At 47.7% G+C, this 11,280-nt stretch overlaps 1 protein-coding gene across 1 annotated transcript in view; it reads right to left on the reverse strand.

Annotated features, from left to right (window-relative positions):
- lrrk2 (leucine-rich repeat kinase 2) overlaps positions 1-10,223 on the reverse strand; it is a 28,916-nt gene extending 18,693 nt beyond the window's left edge. The window contains 21 exon segments of the mRNA XM_056417836.1: positions 386-571; positions 665-932; positions 1,027-1,197; positions 1,304-1,432; positions 1,515-1,654; positions 1,768-1,912; positions 2,392-2,519; positions 3,056-3,180; positions 3,271-3,400; positions 3,538-3,644; positions 3,746-3,822; positions 3,912-4,081; positions 4,480-4,599; positions 4,817-4,948; positions 5,968-6,102; positions 6,491-6,631; positions 7,153-7,241; positions 8,016-8,125; positions 8,302-8,387; positions 9,106-9,119; positions 9,121-10,223. Of these exon segments, the coding sequence (XP_056273811.1) occupies positions 386-571; positions 665-932; positions 1,027-1,197; positions 1,304-1,432; positions 1,515-1,654; positions 1,768-1,912; positions 2,392-2,519; positions 3,056-3,180; positions 3,271-3,400; positions 3,538-3,644; positions 3,746-3,822; positions 3,912-4,081; positions 4,480-4,599; positions 4,817-4,948; positions 5,968-6,102; positions 6,491-6,631; positions 7,153-7,241; positions 8,016-8,125; positions 8,302-8,387; positions 9,106-9,119; positions 9,121-9,239 (2,722 nt within the window). The 5' untranslated portion in view covers positions 9,240-10,223.
- Between the last annotated feature and the right edge of the window lie 1,057 nt (positions 10,224-11,280).

The following is an 11,280-nucleotide window of genomic DNA, read 5'->3' on the forward strand; positions in this document are numbered from 1 at the left end:
TGAGAATCATTGTTAAAATACTTGGTTTATTTATGAATTTTTCTTTATATATTTTTTTTCTCCCCATCAAGCCGCCTCTGCAACACGAGGAACTGTGATTTACATATTTTCACAATTCTTTATTAAACCGATCAGACGAAAATATAAAACGTGGATGCGTGTAGATGCCCCGATACCATATAGTTAAAAGATCAACTAAAAGGTATATATTGTTATTGACCATTAATAAAACATGTGAGGAGGTGAGGTCAATAGAATGACATCATCGTCTCTCTGACGGTCAGATCCAGAGGTTTTAATTCTAACAAAGTGAATGCACCTCCTCAGTCTATGGCGGTGATTTATGTGAATCACCGCCTGCGCTCGACGGCGTTGCCCGCCTCACCGTCGCTCTCCACGTCGTCTCTGAAGGACGGGCCGTCGTCCACGGAGGCGAAGCTGAAGTCGTCGCTGGAGTCGGAGATGTAGCCGGAGGTCAGACAGGGGTCGCCCGGAGATCTCTGAGGACCGCCGCCGCCGCTCTTGGACCTCTGGAACGACTGGATGTACCTCGCCAAGCTCACGCCTTTACCTTAAAGACACAGCGCAGGGCAAAGGAAAAAAAGTGAAGACGCTGAACACCAACGTTAATAAAAAAAGAAAAAAGGCGTGAACTCCTCCTCACTGCCGGTGGAGCGGGGACTGAGCGCCGCGCGGCCCCTCTCCGCCAGCAGGGGGCCGAGCCAGGCGGCGTCCAGGCGGCCCAGCCTGAAGCCCCCGAGGCAGAGGGCGCCGTTGTGCCGGTCCAGGCCCAGGCGGGCCAGCAGCCGGATGACGGCGGGGCCGTCGCCGCGCCTCACGCTGGCGGCCAGGGCGCGGCGCAGGTGCTGCTCGTGGGCGCCGCGGCTGAGGAGGAGCTCCACCAGCTCCAGGGGGCCGCCGCGCTCGCACACCTGGGAGAAGGCGGCGGAGAGAGAGAGGGGGGGCGGGGGTTGAGATCGATCCGTCCGCTCGCGTCACGAGGCGGTTCGGGCGGTGACCTCTGACCTGGTAGATGAGCGACTCCGCCTCGGTCTTCCCGTTGACGTCGGCGCCCAGCTCGATGAGGCACTCGGCCAGCGCGGCGTCCCCGTCCTCGCACGCCTTCTCCAGCATGGCGGCGTGCAGCTGGGCGTCGCACCACATCCTGGACAGGGCCAGGCACGCCGCCTTACGCAGCTGGACGGAGGGAGGGGGAGGAGTTACAGGGTCCAAGTCTTAATCAGAGTCCTCTCTGGACCGCCTGTCCTCCGCACGGAGACAGAAGACGCTCTCCGGGACTCACGGCGCCGTGGCTGTGGTCCGGCGTCTCCTCCCTGAGGCGTCTGAAGACGTGCCTGTCGAAGTCCTCCCTCTGCAGCTCGGCGGCGGCTCCCGAACAGGCGTCCATCATCCTCAAGGCCACCTGGAAACACTGCGGTTGGGGGGGGGGGGGGGGGTCAGTCTTTCCTCCACAGGGAGCACGAGCGGGCGTCGGAGCGCGGCCGCGAGGTCACCTTCAGGGGCATCTCGGGGTCGTCTGCGTATTGCACGAGGGAGGCGACCACGACGGAGGCCAGGACGGGGACGATCATCCTCGACAGCTTCTTCTTGGACACGAGGAAGACGAGCAGCGTGAAGCCCCAGAAGTGGATCTCTGGATGGGGGGGGAGCACCAATCGTCACCGTGGTACCGCAGTACGTTTACCGACACACACACGCCGATTCAACTCGGTCTAAACATCTGGAGTCGCCGGTCACCTCCCGCACCTCGCTCCCGGGGGAACATCTGGAGCGTGTGCAGCACCGTGTCGATCGCCCCCTGCTGGCAGAGCAGGTCCACCGCGCCCGAGCAGTCGGCCAGAGCCGACAGCACCTTCAGGCCGCACGTCTGGATGACGGAGCTGCTGATGAACTGCACACACACACACACACACACAGACAGTCAGTAGAGTGCTGACTCAGCAGATCTGCACCGTGTACAGTGTATGAGTGGCATGCGATGCCGTTGTGTTGTCTAACAGAGGGACAACACGCAGCCTCGTGTCTATTCGTGCGGTCTGGCAAATTCTATTTTTGGAAAATGTAATAACACGGTTACGATGTTCTGGTGGCAGGAAAAGCTTCCGTGTAATCTCCACGATGAATGTTGATGAGCGAGAGCGATCACATTGTGTACTGTTTGTGATATCCGGGGCATAAAACCAGGCCAGATAAATCTTATTAAAGCACTCGGGGACAAATTAGATCACTTGAGTCGACCCTAAAAGCCTCAGATGCAACACGTGGGCTCTGCTTCCTGAAAACTGGGTTTCCTCTTTCCTCCGAGACGGGAAAACCTCAAACCCACGAGAAAGCCTGCGAGTAAATGAAGCGCGCTAGAGACACTCGTACCCTGTTGAGGACCTCCAGGTAGAGGGTGTGAGCTCCTTCCACCACACACTGGTTCTTCAGCACCTTCAGAGACACGTCGGCCACGTCGGGGTCCGCCACCGAGGCGCCGTGCTCCCTCAAGCTCCGGTCTGGGAGGAGGAGAACACGCAGGAGACCGTTATCTATCACGTAATCGAATTATAGGAGGTCTGGGAGCAGAGGAGGAGGAGGAGGACGTGAAGTCACCGGCATTAAGTCGAGACAACCGGTCAGACGACACTCAGAACTAGAACGGGCACTCGGTAGAGCGCATACCTTCGCATATCACAAGATTGGGCATTGAATTATGAACATGTTGGCATTAGTTGCATGCCAATTGGATAGAAATTGACCGCTATGGTAAAAAGAAGATTTTGACCTTTCCATGACCTTGACCTTGACGATCGATCCCAAAATATAATCAAATGGTCCCCGGATAATAACCAATCATCCCACCAAATTTCATGCGATTCGGTTTAATACTTTTTGAGTTATGTGAGTAACATGCATACAAATAAATAAATAAATACACGGCGATCAAAACATAACATTCTGCATTTTCAATGCGAAGGTAACGACCGTCTGGTGAGAAAGAGATCTTGCTAAAGACAACATTTGATCTGCAAGGGGGCGGAGCTCTGGTCACCCGGGCAGAGGAAGACCAGGCTGGCCTGCAGCGCCTCCAGCTGGACCTCCGGCTGGAAGTTGTGGACCTTCATGGCGCCGAGGATCTGCGTCATGGCCATGTTCAGCTCGTCCAGGCTGGCGGTCCTGCAGAGGGAGAGGCGCGGTGACGGTGATCTGTCTGTCTGTCTCCTCTCGCGCCCACAGACCGTAAACGAGGTGCGTCGGCGCTCCCACCTTCCCTGGAAGAGCAGGCGGAGCAGCCGACAGGCGCTGACGGAGACCTCGGGCGAGGCCGGGTGCCTCTTCATCATGTCCACCAGGTTGACGTGGAGCCCGCTGGACAGCAGCAGCGGGCGCATCTCACCTGCAGAGAGCAGCAGCAACCGTCACGGTGACCTTGACCTTTGACCTTCACGGATAGGGACAACTCTTGAAAATGCAATTAACAAGAGCGATCCCTTCTCTGTGTGTGTGTGTGTGTGTGTGTGTGTGTAGGCTCACCGTTGTGTGTGAGGAGCGTGGCGAGGGCACTGGTGGCGGCGTGGAACACACGGGGAGAGGATGAGTGGAGCAGCATGGCCACCATCAGCTGCCTGTGGACCGGAGTCCTGGAGGACACACACACACACACACACACACACGTCCACTTCTGACCTCCCTCTGGTGAGAAGCTCCTCATATGAGCCCTCAGGGCCACCGTAGTCCTCACCTCTCGTCCGGCTCCTCCCCCGGCCGGCGGGCTCCTCCGTGCAGCAGCAGCTTGTGGACGGCCCAGCTCGCCGCCTCCTGGAGGGATTCACACGCCGTTATCACACGCCGTTATCACACCGCGGGAAACACGTCGACCTCCAGGGGAAAGGAGCTTCCGGACCGACCTGCACGTCGGGCTCGGCCGCGTGGAGCTCCAGCGCCGTGCAGCACGCCTCCATCCAGCCCAGCCCCACCTCCTCCACCTCCTCCTCCTCCGCCCCCCGGCCGCCGCGGTCCTCCTCGCCCTCCTCCAGACCCTGCTCCGCCACCGCCTTGGTGTGCACAATGGTGGCGGCTGGAGAGAGAGAAGGGGGGAGAGATGGAGAGACAGAGACAGAGAGAGAGAGAAGGGGGAGAGATGCAGAGAGAGGGAGAGAGAGAGAGAGAGAGAGAGAGAGAAAGAAGGGGGAGAGAGAGACAGAGAGAGAGAAGGGGGAGAGAGAGAAGGGGGAGAGAGAGAGAGATGGAGAGAGAGACGGAGAGAGAGATGGAGAGAGACGGAGAGAAAAAGAGAGAGAGATGGAAAGAGACGGAGAGAGATAGACGGCGAGCGAGACGGAGAGAGAGAGGATGTTTTAGTGTGTTATGTGTCTTTGAGTACCTTGAAAAGCGCTTTATAAATATATATATATTTTTTAAAAGACACATTGCATGTGGGGGGGCGAGTGTGTGTGTGTGTGTGTGTGTCCTCACTGAGGTCGGCCAGGCAGGACAGCGCGGCGGCTTGCAGCGCGGCGTTGTCCGGGAACGCCCGGCAGGCTCGGAGCACCACCCTCTGGACGCCGTGCAGCACCAGGATGTTGTAGTAGCTCTCTGATTGGAGGAGACACAGAACCATGTGACCACGCTGACCCCTCCACCCCTCCACCCCTCGGGTTGAGGAGTTCATATCTCTTATCTGACGGAGGAGAAACTCTGAAGTGATTCATGGCGTCAAGTGATTTACGTTGGAGAAATATGAGGGCAGAACATATTTCATCCCCTAAAGCGGCGTAAACAATAATATCCAAACAAGGGAGAGGCTTCTGACCCGACGTGAGCCTCCTGAACAGGCGGCAGGCCGTCTCCTGCAGCTCCTCCTCCTCGGGGAAGGCGTCCGTGGCGGCGATAATGGCGCTGTAGCAGCGAGCGCCGCCCGACATCAACACCTCCACGTTACTGACTGCAGCAGGGAAGATTACATAATAATAACACTTTTTTTTTTTTACTGCAGCCTTTATTTGATTTCTCCTTTTTTTTAAATTGTTTTTATTATTTTCTTTTTATTCATTTGTTTTTTTGTATATTGTTGTATTTTTTTGTTTTATTTTGATCAAAATGTATTTATATTATTTTCTTTATATTTATTTTGTTTTATGTGTATTGTTGTATTTTTTTGTTTTATTTTGTTCAAAGTTTATTTAAATATCTTTTTATTTACGTATATTGTTGTATTTTTATTTTTTATTTTGTTCAAAGTTTATTTAAATAATTTTCTTTTTATTTATTCATTTTTTAACGTATATTGTTGTATTTTTTTTTCAAAGTTTATTTAAATTATTTTCTATTTATGTATATATGTTTACGTTAATCGTGGTATCTCTTTAGTGTTATTTTGTTAAAAGTTCATTTAAATTTCTTTCCATCTCTTAATTATCAATATTTTTGTTGTTTTTTATTACAATTAATTTCCATATTTATATACCTAAAGCATCGCAGGTTAAAAACTGAACTGCTGGTCCATGCCTCGAAAATATAAATAAATATAAATAAAATAAGAAAGAAAGAAAGAAAAATAGCGTGAATATCACGAGTATGGCAGCTACAACGTGAATATTTATATTTAGGAAAAAACAAAAAATGGATTCAATTGAATTTACAAGGAAAATATATACATAAATAGAAAATAATTAAAATAAACTTTGAACAAAATAAAACAAAAAAATACAACAATATACGTAAAAACAAATGAATAAAAAGAAAATAAACACTAGGTCAGAATGACATCTCGAATCCCCCGTCACCGGAATAATCCAGTGGAGAAAACGCTCCATGACTAAAGCTCTGGTCACGCAGAAATAACCGTGTAGAGCGACGTGTTGAAGAGAAGATAATGTTATAATGTTCGTGATGTAATGGGGAAACATTCGATATGACATAAACCAGTCGAGACGCGGTGTCTGTGAGCGCCGGCGGCCTCACCGGGGCGGGCCAGCGGCAGCACCACCTTCAGGGCCTGCAGCAGCAGCTCGGGGTTGTCGAGGAACTTCTGCAGCGCCGCCAGAACCACGAGGTGGTCCTGGTTCTCCACGAACTCCACCAGGTGGGCGTCGCTCACTGGGAGGAAACACAAGGAAGATGATCAGCGTGCTGGGGAGAGAGTGGGGTTAGCGCCATCTAGTGGAGAGTGTGTGTATCGCAGGCTACTGAAACCTCGGGTAACGTAAACACGTAAACACAAACGTAAACACGTAAACACAAAAGAGATACCAAGCATCCACACACACATACACAAACACTTGCAAGCATCCACACACACACACACACACACTTGCAAGCATCTACACACACACTTACAAGCATCCACACACACACACTTACAAGCATCCACACACACACATACATAAACACCTGCAAGCAACTACACACACACACATTTGCAAGCATCTACACACACATCCATAGACACACACACACTTACAACCATCCACACACACACACACACCTGTCTCCAGCAGGAGCTGCAGCGCTCCACAGCCTTGCAGTTGCACCTCTTCACTGGCAGGAAACGTCTTCATCGCCTGCACCACCAGGCCGAACACATCCTCCTCTTCCTCCTCCAGCAGCAGCAGCAGAGGAGTTATGTCTGTCGGGGATTAAAGAAAATAAAATGAAAAAAATGAAGAAATAAGTCCGAAGCCTGGGGGGGCGGAACCAGAAATCTTTAGAACCCACAAATCAATTAATTGTTATTTAAAATAGCGAGTGAATATCTATTAGCAGTTACTTTTCTTTCTTTTCGGGAATATGTGAATATATATATATTTTTAATTAATATAATATATATTAAAACAAGATTCCGAAGCCAGTATTTGCAAATAAATAAAATTAATATTGTAAAATCAAAAGAAATATATTAAAAAGAAAGAAATATGCAGAACCAAAAAGAGATAATGAACTCTAGTTTTCAGGAATAATTTACATGTCGACTGTCGTTCATGTGACGATTAATTGACTAATTTATTCACACTCCTCCTCTTCTTTCCTCCCAAAGGGATTATAGATCATGTTGTTCTGACTGATCAGGTCCGATCACAATAGTGCCACCAGCTGTCGGGTCCCTCGAGGCTTCGGGCCTGTAGCTCCGCCTCCTGTGTGGGCGCCTACCTGATCGCAGCAGGAGGGCCAGGGCCCGGAGGCCCACCATGGAGACTCTGCTGTCTGCGCCGTACCGACGGAGCACCTTCAGGATCTGCCTGGAGGACACGAGGAGGCGCCATTAAAATAAATACACGACGTGTGCAACAACTAGACAGAAATAGTTCAAAGAAGGAAACCGCAGAGTTCGGTGGAGCAGAGGATACACGCAGAGGAACCGAGAAGCTCCTCTCGGAGAGAACAATGAACAGGAAATGAAAACTCATGAAGACTTTCGGAGCATTTCGACCTGAAACTTCTGGGGGAAAAAAGCGAAAAATCTATTTAGAAAAAGGGAAGTGGAGCAGGTGAGGAGGCTTGGACTCATCGCGAAGAGACGCTCGGGATGCTTCAATATATCTATGTTTTATTTAGCATGGACACTGCTAAATACATATAGAACTTAAAAGACACAGCCTCCCTGTAGTAGGCTGTAAATGAACGTTCCTGAGTCACTGCGTCACCTTAAATGACCTTGAACAGGTGCATGTTCAATAAATCATGACTTTTGTTTACAGCATGTGTTATTGAAAACACACACACGTTACATTATTTATGAATGAGGCGTAAACACATCCACATAAATTAAAGGGATTCATTTAAACCAACAGAATGAGATTAAAGGTTATAAATTCAGGACTTTCGGGCTCCTGCGTGTGGCGACATTTTAGTTGTTTGTCGACCGTAATAAAAGAGTTTTTTTAAGGGAATGACGGTCCAGAGAAAACCTTAAAATCCAAGAAGCTCAACAGACTCAACAATAAATCCAGTGTTTCTTATGATTAATGGAACCATGAATGTGTAACTTTAGGCAACTCCAGCGCTCGACTCACTGGTGCACTCCCAGTACCTCCCAGTCCTTGGCGGCCTCCAGAGGTCGGGTCAGCCGGTGCAGCGTGGCGGGGCACATCTCGATCAGCCGGCAGAGCAACGACCAGCCCACCTGGAGTGGAGGGTCAACGTCACACACGGCGTCAGATGGAAGTGATTCAGCTAGTCAGAGCATCAGGAAACAAAGAGCTGCACAGTGTGTATGGGACATGCAGGAGGAGGAGCTGGAGAAATCTAATTAACTAGTCAGGCTGGACCTTCATAAAACCCCAGAATACAAGATGGTACCTGCTGGATTTCTCTACTGCCGATGGAGAATGTCAACACCACCAGGAGGGGGGCATGGACGTCTTTGTCCTCAAACAGCTCGGCTGCTGCGACACGGAAAAAAAGAAAAGAAAGAAAGAAGGTGACACGTTAGCTTTGAATGCACTCGATTAAAACACACTGATTAGAATAAAAATATAAACAACAAATATATATATTTATTTATAAATACACAGTTATAAACAAATGTATATATAAATATATATTTATATAAATAAACATATTTATTTATATATATATAAATATATATGTATAAATATATAATATATATATATATAATGTTAAGACACAACAGAGTCCAGGTACATTTTTGAGATACCTGTGGTTCACTTTGGGTATTTCCATTTCCTGCACCTTCTTGATCCTATTCCAACCCATTTTTTTAAAAGGAGAAACTATTGTTCGCTTCCTCTCCTTCACATTTACTTTACATAATAACATTTGACCTACAAAAGCACATGATACATTTATAAAATGTGCTGAACATTATTACACTATTACAAGTGAAGTGTCCCAAATGAGCTCCACCACCTGCGCCATTAAAACGCTCCTCACGTGTTATAATAAAACTCTCTGACAAGTACTTTTTATGTAATACTGTCAAAGTTAATTAAATAATAAAACTTCTGCACACGTATGTACGCACACCCTCTGAACATGAGTGTTTCCCATCGACATTGAAAGTAAAGGATCCGGATACTTGGTACAATTGGAACAACGTGGCCAGAGGACATCGCGCCGCGTCACGCGCTTCTCTCTCCCTACCGTGGTCCGAGTGCGAGGAAAAGCAGATCCTGGAGGATCTGGACCAGCGTGCACAGCTGGCGGTCCTCCAGCGGGATCCGCAGCCTCACCAGGAGCTTCTTCAGCCGCTCCTCCAGCTCCTCTCGGCTCACCATGCTCCCGCGTCTCCGTCCTCTGGTCCGGGCGCAGCTTTCAGGTGAGGCGCGCCGCGTCGGAACCGGCGGCGAGCCTCGACCGGCGGTCCACCGGAGCGTCGCGAGACCGGCGAGGCGCCCCTCTTGTCATTACGTCACGTGTCTAAATGGTATTTACTGCGTCACGGCGGCTGCAGGTTGAAGTTTCTTTGTCACGCAGCGGAGGTGTCACTGTGTACGCTTGTCAGTGTCTCGGCGGACCGGTTCCTCTCCGCGGGCTTTCCGGTTGTTCCTGCGGTAGTAAAGCAAACACAGCCGCGGGTCACCGTGTTCCTCCTCCTCCCTCACGGTCTCTTCATATGACTCACGCGGCGGAGAGAGAGAGGCCTTCCCCGTTGAGGAGGAAACTGGAAGTAAACACGGAGGGTGATGGGGGAGGAGGGTCGACCACTCACGTTTCACGCTCGGTGCTCGTCGAGTAAAATCTGTGTTTGTTTTTGTTGTTCAACTCTTATTACATCTGCTGTGATTGACGGACACACTTTTTTTTCTTCCGGTGTCACGTGTTCACCGAGCGACTCGGTCACTCATTGATTTGGATTTTTTTAAACTACATCATATTGGAATATGTCATATTTAAATTTAGCATGAATCTCTTAACACAAACGCGAATCATTCAACATATACAACATGGTCTTTGTTTTCTACTGCGCATCTAGCAGTGCGTTAACGGTATTATTATTACCTTCGCATTGAAAATGCCGGAAGGTTATGTTTTGATCGCCGTGTATTTATTTATTTATTTGTATGCGTGTTATTCGCAAAACTCAAAAAGTATTGAACCGAATTGCATGAAATTTGGTGGGATGATTGTTTATTATCCGGGGACCAGTTGATGAGATTTTGGGATCGATCGGGTCAAAGGTCAAAGGTCATGAACAGGTCAAAATCTTTCGCAGAACTCAAAAAGTATTGAACTGAATCGCATGAAATTTGGTGGGATGATTGTTTATTATCCGGGGACCAGTTGATTAGATTTTGGGATCGATCGGGTCAAAGGTCAAAGGTCATGAACAGGTCAAAATCTTTCGAAACTCAAAAAGTATTGAACCGAATCGCATGAAATTTGGTGGGATGATTGTTTATTATCCGGGGACCATTTGATTAGATTTTTGGATCGATCGGGTCAAAGGTCAAGGTCAAAGGTCATGAACAGGTCAAAATGTTCTTGAATCGCATGAAATTTGGTGGGATGATTGGTTATTATCCGGGGACCATTTGATTCGATTTTTGGATCAATCGGGTCAAAGGTCAAGGTCATGGAAAGGTCAAACTCTTTTTTTACCATAGCACGATACATTTTTGTCCAATTGGCATGCAACTAATGCCAAAATGTTCATAATTCAATGCCCAATCTTGTGATATGCGAAGGTATGAGCTCTACCGAGTGCCCATTCTAGTTAATAGTTGTATTACCACATGTCCAATTTAGTAACTGAGTCACATTATTTGTGTTTATACAAAATAAAAGAGTTAACGATAAGGAATGCAACATTTATTTTTGTTTAGATTATATTATTTTTTTTATATTTAAAAAATAATTCTTAAATGTAATAGCCCCTGCTATTTTATTTTATTGTATATTTGTAAAAAAAAAAGTGTTGCTGCTGCTTCAAGGAATTTCCCCCTTGGGATGAATAAAGTAAAATATAATCTAATTTTACATTTAGATTTATTTCCATTTCCTGCACCTTCTTGAACCTACGCCACCTTTTTTTTTTTTAAAGGTACAAATGTACCTTACAGATTACGATTTTACCTCCAAAAGCACATGATCAATTTATCAAATGGAATCTAATCTCATTTTAAATGTATTTTAAATTGCGTGTATATTATTGTTCATTGACATGTGTCTTCACATTATTTTAGTAATTAAGGCTTGTTGCATTTGTCAAAAATAATGCAAATTGGCTTGACTGAAAAACTTCTATTTGGGGGTAAAAATCCAACAAAATCCAACAAAATAACGCCTATAACAAAATATTTGTTTAAATCCCCGGAT

Source organism: Pseudoliparis swirei, chromosome 6, assembly GCF_029220125.1.
Source record: "Pseudoliparis swirei isolate HS2019 ecotype Mariana Trench chromosome 6, NWPU_hadal_v1, whole genome shotgun sequence".
Lineage (NCBI taxonomy): Eukaryota > Metazoa > Chordata > Actinopteri > Perciformes > Liparidae > Pseudoliparis > Pseudoliparis swirei.